Raw genomic sequence first — 19,551 nt, 5'->3', positions numbered from 1 at the left:
ATTCTACATTGTTCTATGTTGAAATAAGCCCTTTTCTGATTCTGATAGTGTGAATAAAGTATATGGAAACAATAAACTGTGGTTTGTGCGTACTGAGAAACCAAAGCTGGTGTTAAGAGCAGACAGAACGTCCTCCAGGGACATCATGGTCCAGCATAGATGTGAGTTTAGCCAGGACCCTTCTGTCCCCCACTTCTTGCACTGAGTCCAGAGCCCAGCCCAGGACAGAGCTGGACTTCTGGACCCAGGCTCTTCTTCTCCCTCTGTGATACTGCTGCTCCAGCTGACCACACTGATGCCCCTCAGTCTCTTTAGGAGTGGGAGTGGCCCCTCAGTCTCCTCAGGAGTGGCCCCTCAGTCTCCTCACTGTACAGTGTGTACAGTCTGTATTGTGGGTCCAGTCCAGTTTGTGGTTCAGGTGCTTATTTGAGTCCACTCTCTCCATGTACCTTAATCATACTTTGTTTTCATGACATAATAGTTTTTAAAAAGGGAGTGTCTACAGAGCCGCGGCGCGCGGCCGAAACTGCTTGGTCTCCTTGCTCCTGAAACTGATGCGCTATTTGACCGCGCCGGGTTAGGATTAGGGTTAGGTCTAGGGTTAGGGTTAGGGTTAGGGTTAGCCATGAGGCCGCGGCTCCTGAAACTACTGGGCTATTTGACTACTCTGTAGTCACTGCCTTTTAAAAAAAATATTTTTATCTTCTTTAAAAACATTCATGGTTGAGGTGTGTGTTTTATTAAATTCTCTTTCATCAGAATGTTGAAGATATAGAGTGTATTTGTTTATTTTAAAAGGTTTATATTTGGAACGTTTTAAAATTCTGGGGGACTTTTATTGTGAAACGTGGCTTCCTCCGTGTCCGGTCCCTGCGCTCGGCTCCTTCACCGCGGATCGATCCCGGAGCTCCGCGGCGGCTCTGCTCGGCCTCGTCCTCCTCTGCGGCGCCTCTGCACGGTGCACGGTAAGTAACGGAGCCTTGCTGGACCCTGCCCCGGCTCCTGTCCCGATATGAGCGGCCTTTAGCCCCGTTAGCCTCCGTTAGCTCCTTCGCTTTAGCTGCTGCGGCTAACAACACGGCTAACTCCCGCTCCCTTTGTTCAGCGGGGCTTTTTTCCGCTTCCCCGCTCTGTGCACGGCGCTGCGGGATCGGTATACACGGGTGAACACGGGCTGACGCTGCAGCAGCACCGCGCTTATCACCCGGGCTGCTCGTTACCGGAGACTGAGCGCAGTTTGGTGGTGATTAGTTTTAAAGAGAAACGTGACCTCTGCTGCAGACGCGAGCTGACAGCGCACACACCTCCGCCGCACAGGTGAGCCTCAGACAAACACGGGCAAACCGCCGCGATTTACTGGCAATTTACCGGGAATCAGGTCACGAAACGCGGGGAAACGGAGAGTAAACACAGGTGACATGAAAATTGTGCTAGATTCTGCTGTCATCAATAGAATGTGATGATAAAGCTCCTGCTGTTTGTTGTTGTTGCTTTGGCCTGGAATAGAAGTCGACTGATTTCATAGTGTTACTCACACTTGTTTATGGCAAGATTAAATATCGTCCTAAATATTCCCAAAATGAAATGACACATTCTCTGTCTGTTATACAGGCTGATATTAAGATTAAGTGTGTCTATTTTGGATTTTGGATTGAAAGGTGTACTATGTATCTTTTCTCTAAAAAATGTTATCGCATGCAATCTTAATACGATTATTATCTGACGGAAATGTAATGATTTGAGCCATGATTTTTCTTATCTCAGTTTTGTTGTGTTAAATTTTGTTTTATTTTGTCTTTTATATTAAGGCAGTCATTCAAAACCTTGGGGTCGGGACCCGAATTTTCCGTAAAAAGAGGTCATGACTAGATTTTGTGATTGTTAATGCACAAATGGCATGTTAATAGCTTTTTTAAGTATTTTATGTTCATTACTGTTCTATAACATCTATAATTAATCATACAATTAATTACATTGCTCTTATAAGCATTGGGTCCCCAATGTATCCTCGGGTGAAATATGGGTGACTGGGAGAAAAAGTTTGGGAACCACTACATTAAGGCATGAATACATTTGTTGTCATATAACTGGAATGATTGTGTCAAAATTATATGTAGCATATCGCAATTATTTCCAGTATTGTGCAGCCCTAGTATTAAAAGTCTCTTATCTTTAATTTTGTATGGTCAATAGTCACCCACTTGTCTCTAGAGATTAAGCTTTATGCCATTTTATTACATCTCCATGACCTAAACCTAAAAGCGTCCACAGTGCCCTACATTAGCCTGCATCTATAACACTTTGTTTTGTGTCATTGCAGAAGAGGAGAAACGATATACTTTTGCAAACAAATAATGCATTCTAAATCAGTTATAGAATTATTTGGTACTTATTTGTTTTGATGTTTCAGGTTGATACGTTTTTGTATTTGGTCAATTATTAATTCAAATACGTGGCCAGGTGTCATTACCGTCCTGGAGATGGATAGGTTTAATGCCAAACTGTGGCTATAAAGGTATAGCTATAATGTATCCGTGAAGACAAGAAGGTTGTTTACACAGTGCGCTCATCTGTCACTCATGCTCTAGTTGAGTATTTCTCAAAGTGTGGGTACACAAGCTCCTTCAGGTGGTACACGGAGACCTCTGCAGCTTCATTTAGGGTTGTCAAAAGTATCAAAAATCAAATGCTACTCTCAAAATTACAGTCATATTGAAACTAAGATACTCATTTGCACATGTATTGGTACTGCTCTTATCTGTTGAAATCCCCAAATATGACAGAGCAGCCAACTATGATCATGACCACTACAGAATCCTGTACACACACATTATATCTAACCTAATCTTTGTTTCATTTCAGGTCGGACCTTTGTGCTTCGGGAGTTACTCGTTACCTTTGGTGTGGATGCCTTCCCCTCCGGGTCTGGTCTAAATCCTGAGACCTCCACCCCCTTCTCCTCCTCTTCCTCTGCCCCAAAAACCCTCACCGTTTCCCCTTCGGCCTCCACGGCTCTGCTGCCCTCCCCACACACACACATACCGTCCGGAGCTCCCTTTTCCACCCCCCTGCTGTCCGTGCTTTCCAACTGCACCTCCTCCTGTGGTTCTCGTGGAAACAGCGCCTACCGTGGCCATTGTGGAAACAAGCAGCAGAGTTTCTCAAATGAAGACGCCGTTCAAAAACTCAGTCCCCAGACCTCAGGGCGATGGAGGTGAGAGAGGTCTGAACCAGGGTCTGAACCAGGGTCTGAACCAGGATCTAAACCAGGATCTGAACCAGGATCTGAACCAGGATCTGAACCAGGATCTGAACCAGGGTCTGAACCAGGGTCTGAACCAGGATCTGAACCAGGGTCTGAACCAGGGTCTGAACCAGGGTCTGAACCAGGGTCTGAACCAGGGTCTGAACCAGGGTCCGAACCAGGGTCCGGACCAGGGGCTCATCCAGGGGCTCATCCAAGGGCTCATCCAGGGCCAGGGGCCTCCAAATTTTGATGATTTTGATGACAGTCTGATTGGCTGGTATCTGAAAATCGCCATTTTGATACATTTAGCCCTGTGCTCTCACATGGACCACCTGGTGGCCAAACAATAAATTCATGTTATTATCATTTATAATGAAGGTATAAAATGTAAAGTTATATTCTAACTCTCCTGATTTAGAGGAGCCGGCTTTAATTAGTTTACACAGGACAAATAAGCAACTAAAAGGTGTGACGAGCACTTGCAACATGAATGACCTGATCATTCTTAACACATCACAGAAACACAAAACATTGCACTCTTTAAAGCAGTGGTTTTCAAAATGTTTCTGTCGCAACCCCAAAACAACCATTGGCATTCGTGATTCCCAAACATAGTAATTAGGCTTCCCCGAAAGTAATAATGGAGCCTTGTCTTTTTTTTATTTATTTATTCTTTTTTTTTTTTTTGTCCGTAGGCTTTATTAGACAGGAAAGGACAGTGTGAAATGGGGATGAGAGAGAAGGGAGGAAATAAAACTGTCGGAGTCGGGATTCGAACTCGCGACACTGCGGCAGGCTGCACTTTGAGCCTGGCATATGTGTACTGTGCCTTAACTAATTGACCACTGTTTGATTTTATTTTAGTCTTAAATGACTTTGGTTGCCCAACAAATAATCTACATTAACTACTGCATTTGAAGAATGTCAGAATCAGAAAAGGGTTAGTGCCATTGTCAATTATCAGGATACGCAAACATAGGAACTCGCTTTGGTGATACAGTGCAACATAAAAAAATTAACAATGATAAAACAACCTATATAAAGTCAAAAAGATGTACACACATTGACTGTTTAATCACATATGTAGCGCAGAAAGTGAACAGTGAGTGATTAAATTATGGTTAAAGTGACAGTGTTTAAGAAGTGTTCATGAGTCCAACGGCAGAGGGAAAGAAACTGTTCCGTTCGATGTTTTCCTCACACTGTTCGCTACAGAATGAGACCATGCACACATTTTTTTGTCCACAGGTTTGTTTTTTTTACAGCCTCAGGAAAAAAAATATGCGCCGCCATTGCGTGCGGGTCCATGTTGTTTATCTGCACCTAGCGCCGTGTAAAGATGACGTAGAAGATTTTGATTGACATATTATTCTAGTCAATGAGTCAAGCTTTCGAACGGTGGGTGGGTTTTAGGAAACAGCCAGACGGAGAGTTCTCTAGACTTATGCAGGAAGGCATCACGTTTTCCGATTTTGTTAGCCTTTTGGACGCGCATTTTGTTAGATGTATTATACAATAAAAAAAATGCAATAAAATATATATATATATATATATTTTTCACATCCTATATGGGAAATTCATGGGTAAACCCATATTTACATACATTGTTTTTAGCAGTTATAATAGGTATTTGTGGTCTACAAAACATCAAAATGTATTTTTTATGATCACGGAAGAGTTAAAACTGTAGTAAAACAGTCTGGCACAGTTGGCACATATTTGGATAACTTGTTCCGAATATACTTTTTGATACAAAAAGGTCAACAGCACCAAAATGCCTATTGCTAGAGATCTGAAACTTTACACAGTTGTTGTCAACAAGATTAACAGCATGTACAGTGAATAGCATAAGCACAATGAAGTATGTCTTGCTTAGGACCTTTACAAATTGACAATATTCAGGTGAGACTAAAAAAAGGATGTATTTTGTATGTTTAAGCTTTCTAATGATGCATCATACTCACTTGTGGGCTTAATTAAGTAATGCCATTTGGGTATGTCCAACCATTGTGCACAGGGCAAAATAGGCGGATGGTAACAGGTTAAGGCTTTGGTGTCAATTTCTAATTTTCCCTCATCATCTGGGGACCCCCTGAAATCATTTTCCGACCCCCATGTTGAAAATCACTGCTTTAAGGGTGCAATTTATTTTTTCGCTATCCTTGCGAAAATTACCCTTAAATTGCACCAAATTAGTGGAAATGTGATTTGATGTATTTCTGAAGGGGACCCCCTATTGTGGGCCAGGACTGGATCCGAAGGTTGTAGGTGTGATTCTTGTCTGTCTCTTTGTGCAGGACACTCTGGAGTCTCTGTCAACATGATGAAGAAGAAGAATCCTCACAAGTAACTTTTATTAACTAATCTAAACTATACAAGTGTGTTAGTTTACAAATTGTTTTAGTTTAAGTTACATGTCAATCATTTCAGGAAACTAACTGAGTTACTCGTTATTGAAAATATTTGTTTGCAGAGTTCCAAACTTATGGTGGGTTTCAGGCAACAGTAGCTGGGACTTTTCCCATCTCTGACTTGAAATCATGCCCTGAACATCGCTCGAACTGCATTTCTTACTTGTGAAATGGGAGCTGATCAAGGGAGTCCTACTCAGAGAAATGTTTCCTCTATGATTTTGTAAAATAAACATAACATCTAAATGTGCACTAGGTCTTCTTTTTTTAATAGACCAGAGTAAGGCCTTTTATAGAACAGTTTTATTTGGGCAAAAGTATGACACAAGGAACCGTTTTATTACATGGGAGAGAAATCGGGTACAGTTCTTTTAATGGCTTAATGTGATTTCATTTAAATGCTGTTATTCCCAACTATCTTTGCCAATTAGAATTTAACCTTTCTCCTTGTCTCATCTCTTCGTCTCCCTGTCTCTTTTAGGAAGCAGAAGACCGGTGTTGGTGCCAGTAAAGCTCTGGCTCAGACTCAGAGGAGGAACATTGTGGGCTGCAGAATCCAACACATCTGGAAGGAAGGCAGTAAGAGTCAGATGCCCTCCCATCCTCTTGTATCTCCGTAGATTTGTGTTTAAAAAAAAAAAAATCATGTTAAGTCACAAGAGACAACAGGCTCAGGAGCTTACACATATTATACAAAGAGAAAAAATATACAGTAGCAGGGGGTGTTTTTAGCTTCAGTCATTCATACTGTCTGCGAGCTTGTCTTCTCAGAGCCTTACAAAAAAGGCCGTGACTGCAGAGCCGCTGCGCGGTCAAATGGCCCAGCAGTTTCAGGAACCGCTGCACTGCCATATAGCCTCATGGCTAACCTTAACCCTAACCCTGACCCTAACCTTAACCTTAACCCTAACCTTAACCCGGCACGGTCTAAAACGGCGGTCAAATAGCGCAGCAGTTTCAGGAGCCGCGGTACAAAATAACATGGCGGTTTCGGCCGCGCGCCGCGGCTCTGTAGACACTCCCTACAGAAAAAGAACGTTTCAAATTCCCCAGATCTGCGATGTCTAAACCATAAGACACTAAAGCAAAGGTACCACAAGAGAACAAACTATTGACATAATGCAGAATGTTTGTCCCTTGAATTAAAAAAAAAAACAGATTCAGTTCACAAGTCACATTTTAAACACGTCCAGAAACATTTAATCCAGAGATGCCCAGCCTGATTACTGTTTCTTCTATTCCTCCATCCAAGTGCACCTCATCCTTCATAAGTGAAACAAAGCGTGCTCTCGTTCGTGTTTTCAATGCAACTCATCTGCGTCTCTCTCCTCACTCGCATCGCTCTGAATAGAAGCGCTGCCTTGGTAGTTATCCTCAATAAAAACTAGTCCAAACTAACTCCTTGTTGTTTCAGACAGATCTGGAATTTGACCAAAAAAGCGGTGGCTGCCCACAAGTCCGAAGGTTTACTGGTCCGAAGGTTCACGAGTCCGAAAATTACGAAATTTTAAGGTTCACATGTCCGAAGGTTCATTAGTCCGAAGGTTCACGGGTCTGAAATTTCACCGAAATTGAAAAAATTTCACCGAAATTTTAAGGTTCATTAGTCCGAAGGTTCATTAGTCCGAAGGTTCATTAGTCCGAAGGTTCATTAGTCCGAAGGTTCACGAGTCCGAAGATGTGAGTCTGCGCAGCGGGCTCTACTCGCGTCTCTCCTCACCAAAGCTGTGTCTCCGCGCAGCGGGCTCTCCTCGCCTCCCTTTGCCCCACACACTGCTTTTTGGACTTTTCTAGTGTTGATGCACTTTTTATGATTAAACTCGCGTTTTTTTTTATAACCGACTTGTTTCTGTGCATAGCCTGAGCTCCTTATCGTATTATTAATGAATGAATTAACTCAAATAGCCCAGCAGTTTCGGCCGCGCGCCGCGGCTCTGTAGACACTCCCGTCTTGGCCAGCTGAATTTCCTTTTTGACTACCAATCCTACGGTGATCGGATCACGCGTTTCTATATATACATATATCATTTCTATACTTATGATCAAATGAAGGCATAGAGTGGAGGATTCTGTTCACGCATTTTTCTTATGATCAAATGAGGGCATAAAGTGGAGGATTCGAGATGTTCCCTTGTTATTTTCATATACACAGTACAACTTGCGGTGCCACCTGTGAGCAGCTGGTACACAACGTTGTGATGAGCCCCAGTGTGTGTCTTCTGCTTCGTGCGCATTTTACAGACTGACTACATCCCGATGCTGTCTGCACCTTCACTTTAGCCTATGGTGAACCTTCGGACCAGCGAACCTTCGGACCAGCGAACCTTCGGACCAGCGAACCTTCGGACCAGCGAACCTTTGGACCAGCGAACCTTTGGACTAGCGAACCTTCGGACTAGTGAACCTTTTAAAACCTTCGGACTTGTGAACCTTCGGACTAGCGAACCTTCGGTCTCGTGGGGGGTAACCAAAAAGCACCTCAAAGCGGCTGGTCTAAAAGGAGCTTCCTGTGGCTGTGTTGGATGCTCAGAGCACTATGTCTGAGAGTATAGTTTGCAGGCCAAAGAATCTAAATCGGAGTAATAATTGTGAAAAAATAAATGTTTGCTGCTTGATCAAGTTGGTGTAGAGCAGTGGTTCTCAAATGGTGGCCAACGGCAAAACCTATAGAAGACTGAAAAATAACTGAAGCCATAAAAAGAAAGGAAGAAAAAACTTAGTAGCAAATTTAGTATCAGTATGAAAACGGGTCCGGTCCTCCACAATATGCTGATATCCCAATGTGGCTTCTGGAGAAAAGAATTACTCCCTGATTTAATCTAGAAACTGAAATTAAAATCAACAAGAATCCCATGCATTTCAGAACATGTTTGTAGACTTCTAAACTACAGGTTTAAAACTTTTACACAGAATAAGACCTCATGGAGACACAGGCAGGTTCAGTTCTCAGAGGACATGTGATAATCTGAAGTTCTTTGTGCCGTAGGTAAGACCTCGTTGTGGAAGGGCACAGTTCTGGACCAGGTCCCCGTCAACCCGTCTCTGTATCTGATCAAATACGATGGCTTCGACTGCATCTACGGCCTGGAACTGTTCTCCGACGAAAGAGTCATCAACCTGGAAATCCTGCCCGACAGAGTGGGTCAGTACCACTGCTAAAACCAGGACCAAACCGCAGCTAAAACCAGGACCAAACCGCGGCTAAAACCAGGACCGAACCGTGGCTAAAACCAGGACCGAACCGTGGCTAAAACCAGGATTCGAGCGCAGCCAAAACCAGGATCCATACCGTGGACAGAACCAGGACCCGGACCGCGGCCAGAACCAGGACCCGGACCGCGGCCAGAACCAGGACCCGGACCGCGGCCAGAACCAGGACCCGGACCGCGGCCAGAACCAGGACCCGGACCGCAGCCAGAACCAGGACCCGGACCGCGGCCAGAACCAGGACCCGGACCGCGGCTAAAACCAGGTCCTGACCGCGGCCCGAACCAGGACCCAGACACCGGCCAGAACCAGGACCTGGACCGCTGCCAGGACCAGGACCAGGACCCGCAGCCAGAACCAGGACCCGCAGCCAGAACCAGGACCCGCAGCCAGAACCAGGACCCGCAGCCAGAACCAGGACCCGCAGCCAGAACCAGGACCCGCAGCCAGAACCAGGACCCGGAGCGTGGTCAAAACCAGGACCCGCGCGCAAAAAAGCCTTTGTGACGGCCTTGGTCTGAGAACAAACTTGAGTTCTGCTTTACATTACAAATGAGAGCGCCTCTCTGTCTGTGCGCTCAAGGATTTATTGCAAATGCAATTAATGTGTTATTTCTGTGTGGTTCAAGTGCATGTTAGAAATATCAGCATTGATAACGTTGCCCCCACTAAGGATTTAGGGCTTCCAAGACCAAACCAGGACAAACAAGGTCTAAACCAGGACTGAACCCAGGATAAAGCTAGAACTACTAAAACTCTTGTCTCTCTCATGTCTCAGCCCCGGCGCGCGTCTCGGACTCTCCGTTGGCGGACTCGATGATTGGGAAAGCGGTGGAGCACATGTTTGAGACGGAGGAGGGTCCAAAGGAGGAGTGGAGAGGGATGGTCCTGGCCCGTGCGCCCATCATGACCTCTTGGTTCTACATCACCTACGAGAAGGACCCAGTGCTCTACATGTACCAGCTGCTGGACGACTACAAGGAGGGTGACCTGCGCATCATGCCCGACAACAGTGAGTCCTACCGGGGAACTCCTAACTAGGGCTGGGTAAAAAAACGATTTAATCGATTTTGGATTGATGTAATTAAAATTTTGCAATATCGATTCATACGGCATGAGATTGATTTTTTTCCCCATGAAGTCTTGTGCGTGGTGCAGCAGTGGCGCGTTTACGTCCGCTTGTCAAGCGTGCAAGACGCAGGTAAAACTTGGCTCAGCGAGCCGTCCCAACTCAAGTCTGACGTCTGGAACCATTTCGTATTTAAAACAAAGAGCCGGATAAAACCAAAGTGGTTTGCAAAATCTGCGAAGCGGAGGTCAGTTATTGTAGAAATACTACAAACCTCAGAAACCACTTGACCAGGTATCACACTACGCTAACGTTAGCTTCCGAAAACAAGCCGTCCGGCAAAACAAATGAAAATGAGGGAATCACTAACATTACCAGCCGATTCTCCGCGGGTCTTAAAGATAACAGAAGCCGTCGCAACTTTTGCCTGCAAAGATTTACCCACCCTGACGAGCCACACCGCTAATAATATGGCCGTGGCTGCAGAGCCGCGGCGCGGTCAAATGGCCCAGCAGTTTCAGGAACCGCGGCACTGCCATATAGCCTCATGGTTAACCCTAACCCTGACCCTGACCTTAACCCTAACCTTAACTCAGCGTGGTCTAAAACGGCGTGGTTAAATAGCGCAGCAGTTTCAGGAGCCGCGGCACAAAATAACATGGCAGTTTCGGCCGCGCGCCGCGGCTTTGTAGACACTCCCTAATAATAGCTAATGTTGACGGGGGCCAGCAAAGACCCAGCAGTCGTGACGGACAACGCTACAAATAATGGTTGGTGCAGTGGAGATAATGCAGCTGATGCACGTCACACTGAACTGAGCCTCACAAGCAGGTCTAAAAACTACTTTATGTTTCAAAATTGTACTTTTGAGACTTGAGACAGTTTTGTTTACAGCTGAAGTTTAAACTGTCCAATTCACAAGTTTGCACTTAAAACCAGTTTATGGTGACAAGAAAAGATAAAGTACATTTGTATTTGGAACACAGTTGAGCCATTTTCATTATTTAAGAGCAGATTGAATTGAATCGAATCGAATCGTGATTAATCGATTCAGGACATTATGAATTGAAATCAAATCAATTTAGGAAATTGGCCATGATACCCAGCCCTACTCCTAACTGCTCTAAACTACCTCAGATTATCCAAGAAAACTCATAGACCCCAGTGTTAGTAAACAAAACGCTGCAAATTAGCTCTGACGCATTTTCAATGCGGAGTTAGCGTTAGCGTCCAAACTTCTTAAATTATGAAAAACCAGGACTTTTTTGGCGACTGATGACAGCTCGGCCAAACAAGAGTAGCACCACCTAACATGACTCTGTGATGTTAGGTGTGAAATTATTATCGTAAATCAACTATTTTAAGATTTTAACATCTTTGTTTAGTTTGTGTGTTTTGATTAGCTCCTTTTATGTTGTAAGAACAGATTTCACCCAAGGCTTCTCCATCGTCCCCAAATGACTCAACTGCCTGTCATCTGCCAGTAAGGCCTGTACAGGAATCCCCGGCACAACATTACTCTCAGTATTCTTCCATTGAGCTTCATATTCTAAGTCACACCTGTACAGCTGGGCTCTGATCTGAGCTGAAATAAATATTTTTTTCAAACAAGGTAAACCCCAGTCTCCTTTTTCTTTTGATAACTGCAAAAGTTTTAAATCTGATACAGGTTTTTTTCCTTGCCATATAAATCTTGAGATTTATTTATTCAATTCATCAAATAGCCGGTTGGGGATGGAAATCTGAAGAACAGATAGAGAAACCAGGGCAAAAGGTTCATTTTTACAGTTTCAATCCATAGATTTATGTATGGGATAAGGTTACATTTTTCAAGATTCTTTTTACATTAGTGTGCACAGTGGCAGAGGGGTTAGCGCTCTCGCCTCCCAAGAAAGTGATCTTGGGTCCGATTCCCGGACCAGAGCAACATCACATGATCTCCCTGGGTGGAGCCTGCATGTCCTCCCCGTGTTGCCGTGGGTTATCTCCGGGTTCTTTGGCTTCCCCCACCGTCCAAAGGCATGCATGTGCTAGGCAAAATTGGCAACTCTAATTTGCCCGTACTGAATGGGTTAGTGAGAGTGAATGGTTGTCTATGTATCCGTGTTAACCCTGCAACGAGCTGGCCCCTGTCCAGGGTGTACCGCCTAAGGCCCAAAGTCACTGGGATAGGCTCCAGCGATCCCAAAAGGGAACAAGCGGTAGAAAATGGATGAATGAATGAATGAATTCATTTTGTATATTAATAAAAAGAGGGATACAATTTTTCTCCAGAATAGTTGAAATGTCCTATGGAGTACCATACCTAAATATCTAAGAGATTCCCTTTGACATTTGGAAAGACCTACCCATTTAAACGGCAGAGGGGGTTTGCCAGTAAGACAGAATTTCTTTTTTTTTTTTTTTTTTTTTACATTAATTTTGTATCCAAACATTTGGAGAAAATGCATCACATTAGGTTTGGAAATTTCTGGTTTGGTCAAATATATTACAACATCATCTGCACAGCAGGCGATTTTGTGTTCCGTCCCATCGATTGTAACTCTGTGAATTGATTTTGATTTGTCTAATAAATCGAACCAATTGTTCCAAATATATAGCAGTGGACCTGTTGGATGACCATTGATTTAAATGTTTTATGTTGGACCATCGTAAAGAGCACCAGTATTTTTATAATTAAATCATTGATTTGAATTTTGTTCAGCACTTTAAATACTTTTTGTATTTGTGTAAGGATTGTCTTATGTTATCTTGTGTTTGTCGTTTGTTAATGAATCCTGTCTGAAAATTGTGGATTAAGTCGGTGTAATCCCTCATTCGTCCAAGCGTGTTCCATAGTAGAAAAAGCTTCAGTTGTAGTCATCTGTACGTTTCGACTCTCATCCAAGAGTCATTGTCAATAAAAGAATTTAGGTCGAGAACTCCGATATTTATACTATTCTGTGGGAAGTCCAGCCCATTGGGAGGAGCCTTCCTGAAGAGGAAAGAGTTGTTTGTTTCAACAGAAACTTACCCTCTTGGTATCTACCGAGCCTATTCAACCCTTTAATGGGCTATTAGTCTCCCCTTTGTCTTTGTGAGACCCTGACTCACAAAGACAAAGAGAGTACCTGATTAGCATCTAAATGTCCTGGTACTGGTCCTCTACCTCTCCAGGGGTTCAGGATCCCATTGTGGACTACAGGAAGATTGAACCTTAGACCTCCGTTTCTGTTTAAAGAAGAGGAAAAGAGGAAAAACATGTCCGAAATGCCCTCTCAGCCTGTGGTTACCCCGCTTGGGCCCTCAACAGAGTGAAGAGAACCAAGAAGCAGGACAAAAGGGAAACTGAACAGAGAAGGAAGGGTGTTTCTATCCCTTATGTCTCTGGCCTGTCGGAAGAACTGCAGAGAATTGTTAGACAACACGAAGTCCCTGTTTATTTTAAACCAGGAAACACTTTAAGACAAAAACTGGTTCGTCCTAAGGACAAGTTGCCGACTCAAAAACAGAGCAATGTAGTTTATTCTATCCAATGCAGTGAAGAAAGTTGTAAAGAACATTACATAGGTGAGACTAAACAGCCTCTACACAAGAGGCTCTATCAGCACAGAAGAAATACTAGTTCAGGACCACAGAGCGCCGTGCATCTCCATTTTGAAGCCTCTAATCACTCGTTTGAAGACGGTGAGGTGAAGGTTTTAAGCAGGGAGAAAAGATGGCTTGAAAGAGAAGTTAAGGAAGCTATTTTTGTTTAAAAAGAAAAACCTTCTTTAAACAGAAACGGAGGTCTAAGTTTCAATCTTCCTGTAGTCTACAATGGGATCCTGAACCCCTGGAGAGATAGAGGACCAGTACCAGGACATTTAGATGCTAATCAGGTACTCAGGTTGGGTGAGCCAGGGTCTCACAAAGACAAAGGGGAGACTAATAGCCCATTAAAGGGTTGAATAGGCTCGGTAGATACCAAGAGGGTAAGTTTCTGTTGAAACAAACAACTCTTTCCTCTTCGGGAAGGCTCCTCCCAATGGGCTGGACTTACCACAGAATAGTATAAATATCGGAGTTCTCGACCTAAATTATTTTATTGACAATGACTCTTGGATGAGAGTCGAAACGTCTTTTTTTTTCTAACTGAGTCCAGATGACTACAACTGAAGCTTTTTCTACTATTGTGGATTAAGTTTGCGAGTATTTGTTCCATTCTTTTTGGACACAATTTGAGGTGTATATACGATAGTATTCCCTTCTTTTGGTATCAGGGATATGATGGCTCTTTCCAACTAGAAGGGGTCTGAGTTTTGCCCAGTTAAAAGTCGCCAAAAGAAAGCAGTAAGTGTGTCTTTTTAAAGCTTTATACCACTCTGAGGTGAACCTGTCGCTCCCCGGAGATTTATTGTTCTTTAATCTTTTGATTGCACCTTGTATTTCCAAAACTGTTATTTCAGCTCCTATTTTTTATTTTGTTCTTCTGACATAGGCAAATTGAGGGTGTCCAGACAAGAATTTATATCATCTTCTTTGTCATCTGGAATTTTTGAAAAATGTTTTTATGGAAGGATTCAAATGTTTATTGAATTGGTCTTGTTTATTTAAGATGACATCATTTTGCCTGTCCCTTATTTTAAAAACTGTTTTTTCAGCTTGTTGTTTTTTTAAGTTTCCAAGATAGTGATTTAGAAAATTTTGATCCACTTTCATGATATCATTGTTCTTTTTTGGTAAAGAGTATTTTCTTTATTGTTTCCCGTGAAGTCAGATAATTAATACATCCTCTTTATCCTTACATTCAAAATTCTGTTCAAAAGCTATGCGGTTTGAAATCAAAATTGCAACCCCCGTCTATGTTGTCTCCTGCATGTGACCACAATCAGTACAAAGGATGGAGCTGATGGCTCCATCCTTTGTACTGTTCAGTTCTGTGTTTTGCATCTTTCTTAGCGCACCTCTGCTTCCCCTGGTGTTCTGAACACACATCCATGTCTCAATTTTCTCTTCCTGAGCTTCTCACGGATGTGGTGGAACTTTTGCCGTTGTTGACAAACCTTGTATGGAATATCTGGAGCAAAGAAGACGCGCTCGCCTTTGTACTGGAGGTCTCCTTTAACCCTTGCAGCCTTCAAGACACGTTTCCTTCACACAATCGTTAAGAAACCTCATTACGAGGCCTTGTGGTTTATCAGCTGCTGGTCTTGGTCTGCCCAGGCGATGTTCTCTTTCGATTGTCATGGGAGGAACTTCAAGGAGCTCAGAAATAATTTCCTTCCTCCCCTTCTTCAACGCCCACAATCCTCAGGTTAGGTCGGTCTGAACTCCAAATCCAGGATCGTATTTTTTATATTATTAAGCTCCGACTCCAGCGTCGTCACCCTGCCACCTTCATCTCGGACCTTGCAGATTTTCCGCATTATCTGAAACTCGGTGCTCAACTTTGTCCATCCGTACTCTGGTTACTACTTCTGGTTGCTACTGCAGCAGATACGGCCAGGCTAATGGCAGCTTGGCTCTAAAACACTCCATATCAAGCTGTATTTTGCGTCTTATTTCGGATAATTTTCGGATTATCATCAGCAATAACTGACGATTAGTTATATTCTCTCCCCCTTCCGATGCAAAGAAGTCGTGAGAATCTTTATCTGGGCCGGCAGGAGCCCATTTCTCTGGCGGGGAGGGAGTCCGTTTCTCCGGTTTGCTAGGCATGTTAGCCTTGTTAGCTTCGTTAGCTTAAGATGCAGGCTGTTTTCCAATGGGGTCGTGTACTGTCAGCTTTGTTTGTTTTGGTCCCGTAGTGTTAACTAGAAAGTTAACGCAGACCTGTGCTGTTGTAACTGAAGAGGATTGAGTTAACAGTCTTTATAAGTCAGATCTATTTGTTCATAAGAGCCAAAACTGCCCTAGTTGCAAATCCAGTATGCATGGGTCAGGAATAAAATAATAGGATGGATCCCATGGATATGGAAGCAAATACATTTCAGTTCTGGTTGTGCTCATGTTATAGATCTGGAAGAGGCCAGTTGAGTTGCCCGATCTGCCCCGGGACAGCTGTGGCACAGAAGTATCTCCAGCTCAGTGAGTGAATAATCCTTGTATATGGTTCTAACTTGCTGTTCCTGTGCTTTCCAGACGAGGGCAGTGCGGAGCGCGAGCCCGGGGAGGTGGTGGACAGTCTGGTGGGCAAACAAGTGGAGTACGCCAAAGAAGATGGAGGCAAGCGCTCGGGGATGGTCATTCACCAAGTGGAGGCCAAACCCTCCGTTTACTTCATCAAGTTTGATGACGACTTCCACATCTACGTTTACGACCTGGTCAAAACGTCGTAAGAACATCTGCAGATGGACTCTAAAAGAGATCAGAGCCGACCAAACCTGCAACTATGTCACATTTTTTATAAAGAGCCTCTATTCTCATGTTCATTAGTGGTGACATTTTCAAATAATTATTCAAAATATATTTGTATATACTTTAACATGTAGCTTTGTAAAGTGACTTCAGAAGTCAAACCCAGTATGTGGAAGACAAATGTTCTTTATAGTAATTTTTTAAAATTCATATTGTTAAAATAATAATTGAAAATATACTACTATTGTAAACAGATTTATTTATTTGCTTAGTATCTGAGTTTGGGGGTTTTCACAAAGCTTTTAACCCACAACCTCCAGGAGACGAGATTGTAGCACCGAAGTTCCATTTTTATTCCGTAACTAGACCAAATCATGTCTAAAATAGGACTGAAGAGTGACTACAGGTCTAAACCAGGTCTTTACTAAACCAACTCTAAAAAAGGATTCTTGATTTTAGTGAGGTAAACTCCACGGACCTGACTTGTAACGTGTTTATTTTTTAATACAATACAAAAAGTTCCACCAAAGCGTTGGTGGTTCAATCCCATCTGACCGGTGTGTTCTGTTAAGTCCTTGGGAGAGACGTTTTACCCACTTTATCTATTTGTGAACGTGGTGTGTGATTGGTTTCGGCCCCTGGTTTGTTTTAGTCCTGGTTTAGTCCCTGATTTGAACCTCACAGCTTATTCTAAGTTGTTATATTTGAATATAGTCTTCTTCATCATCAGAATGTTAAAAAAAAAGGCAAATGTGAAGTAAACCATAACGTCCTATCAAAGATTAACTCGCATCAGATCTACAAACTAACTCTTGTTTTTTCCAAAACATCTGCCGTTTTGAATTTGTAGTGTATAAATATTTGCTTTTCTGTTGCTAAAGATGGAGATCGTTTCTAGTATAATTTGTGGTTAAGTGTAAAACAATTTTGTCTACTAAAACCTAAAAATCAGTCACAAAATTGTATTAAAATACACAAAAAAAAAATGTAAATCCTGTATTAGATGCTTTTAAAGCAGCTCTTATGTCACATGTGTCTGACCACTTTTATTGTGACAAAAACCACCTGGATTTAAAAAAAAAAAAAATGTCCGCTTTTGGGTTAATCCCAGTTTCTCCAGTGAAATCGCATTATGTTCTACTTCACTTTTGCCTCTGTTCTCAGCAGTTTTTCTTTACAAACTTTTAAAGGGTCTAAATGACATTTCAGCGATTAGAGGTTCTTTATGAAAACTGTTCCTGTTTTTAATGGCGGTTGGGATTGGACTCTGCTCCTGAGACCTCCTCCCTCGCTGCAGACTTTTGGGGTCTATGAAGGAACAAACGGACCAAAAAAATACAGACTCTGCTGCTGCTCGGCCTACGTTTCCCATGAGCCCTCACTCTCCTCGCCCTTCTACAGAACTCCCTCCAGCGCCGTCTGGAGCATCCTGATTCGTTCTGGTTTATTTTTACTTTTTTCATATGGAAAATTTGACAGTGCATGTGATTTAGAGGCCTTTATTTCAAAATACTGTTTGTTTATGACCACAAGTTTGAGGACACTAGAGTTTAACACGGATTTATTGTTTTATTTTGTTTTTATTTTTTCAGATTAGAGTCAAATTTTCAATAGAAATAATAAATCCTTCGATTAAAAAATACTGTAAAATAGCAGCACAAAATGTATCTTTTGAATGGGGAAAAAGTTATCAGAATGTTGAACCCCATGAATATTTCAAAATGTTAAGATTGTGAAAAATTGCTTTGAAAAATACAATTTCATCTTTATTCAGGTTTTGAACACAAAAGTCACATCTTCAATAAAACTAGATTAAATGACTGTAAATCTGCAAATGTCTGAATGTCCTCAAACTTTTGGTCACAGCTGAAAACAAAACATTTACCTTATCATTTCTGTTTTACATGAAGCACTTCTGCAAAAGTCAATTTCAATCCATACCAAATAAGAACAAGAAGTGATTTAGACCTGGTTTTGGTCTAAATCACCTCTGGTGGGTTTGACTCGTGGGCGGGCCTCAGTCAGCGGTTCTGCGTCCTGATTGGTGCGTTTGCATGCCTTTCTCCTGTATTTACTGTACATTGGTGCGTGCATGTGTGTTGTCGGTTCTTTTTGGCAGATTTTGTCTCGTGTAGAAAATTTTATATAATTTTAATCGTTCTTTTCGCTGTTTGTGGCTGATCTGTTTATTATCGTCTTTAAAATGTGCCAAGTTCACAAAGTGTTGTACAGAAAAATATTCACAAATAAAACTGTTTTTCACTAAAGAAGAGTCATGGGTACTGGTTTAGTCCAGCTTTGAATCTGGTTCGGTTCTGGTTAAGATTTGGTTCAGGTTTTGGAACAGATGACAAAATAATCGTATAGCTTCAGCCGACACCAGAACTGAATTTATCCTGGATACATTTCTCTTACCCGGATATAAATCGTACTAGGATGCGGGATCATCACTCACACCTCTTCACAGAGCAGAAGGCGGTGTCCGAGACAGAATAACAATGGAGAAGGGAAGTGCAGCGGACTTCAAACATAAGGAACTGTCAATCAAAATCTTAATCCTATATGTGCAAATCATAGATAGAATATTATCCAAAGTAAACTCAGGCGCTGAATATAAATACTTATTTTTGAAAATTTTGTAAATGACCTTGCTGTGGTGGTTGGCTACTAAATCACAACGCAAATAAACCTGTTTTTAACCCTCGTGAGGTTTCAGATCAAGGAATCAAAACAATTCAAAGTCACAAGATGTCTATGGTTTAGACTCATGTACAATCAAAACGGACACTATAACCACCTGTTAGTCAATTACCGTATTAAAGAAGCGGTCTTTCCTGACTGTCTGAAAAGGGCAGTGATTTCACTTTATATTAAAGGGGGAGACTCGGCCAAACTTTCCAACTACAGTGAGCATCTTACCCGTAATATCAAAGGTAGATGAAAAGGTGGTGGCCTAACGAATCACTTAAATTATGGAGAACACTCACAGAATCCTCTCCAATTTGGCTTCAGAAGACTCACTCGCTGTTTTTTGTTGGACAGCTCAAATGTATGTTGGATAAATGGGGGTGGTGGGTGCCATATTTTTGGATTTTAAAAAAAGCGTTCAACACGGTAAACCATAGCATTCTTTTATCCAAACATTCATTTTCTACCGCTTTTTCCCTGGGGGTCGCAAGTGGCCAACTCCTCGCAGGGCCAACACATAGACATCACAGACAACCATTCACTATGGCCAATTTAGAGTTGCCAATTTTGACCATGTCTTTGGACAGTGGGAGACACACAGATGTACACAG

The 19,551-nt window shown here is 42.5% G+C and overlaps 1 protein-coding gene across 1 annotated transcript; it reads left to right on the top strand.

The window, feature by feature from the left end:
* Nucleotides 1-834: 834 nt before the first annotated feature.
* Nucleotides 835-18,522, top strand: LOC140346855 (spindlin-Z-like). Its single transcript, XM_072433069.1, has 7 exons — nucleotides 835-965; nucleotides 2,863-3,214; nucleotides 5,545-5,593; nucleotides 6,140-6,237; nucleotides 8,645-8,800; nucleotides 9,644-9,877; nucleotides 16,037-18,522. Exons 2-7 carry the CDS (start codon nucleotides 3,166-3,168, stop codon nucleotides 16,231-16,233), a joined length of 783 nt encoding a protein of 260 aa, XP_072289170.1. The 5' UTR covers nucleotides 835-965; nucleotides 2,863-3,165; the 3' UTR covers nucleotides 16,234-18,522.
* The last annotated feature ends 1,029 nt before the right edge of the window (nucleotides 18,523-19,551 follow it).

Source organism: Eucyclogobius newberryi, unplaced genomic scaffold (assembly GCF_026437365.1).
Source record: "Eucyclogobius newberryi isolate DKJ021-1_F unplaced genomic scaffold, fEucNew1.0.hap1 SCAF_6, whole genome shotgun sequence".
NCBI lineage: Eukaryota > Metazoa > Chordata > Actinopteri > Gobiiformes > Gobiidae > Eucyclogobius > Eucyclogobius newberryi.
This window is presented reverse-complemented; position numbering and strand designations above follow the sequence as displayed.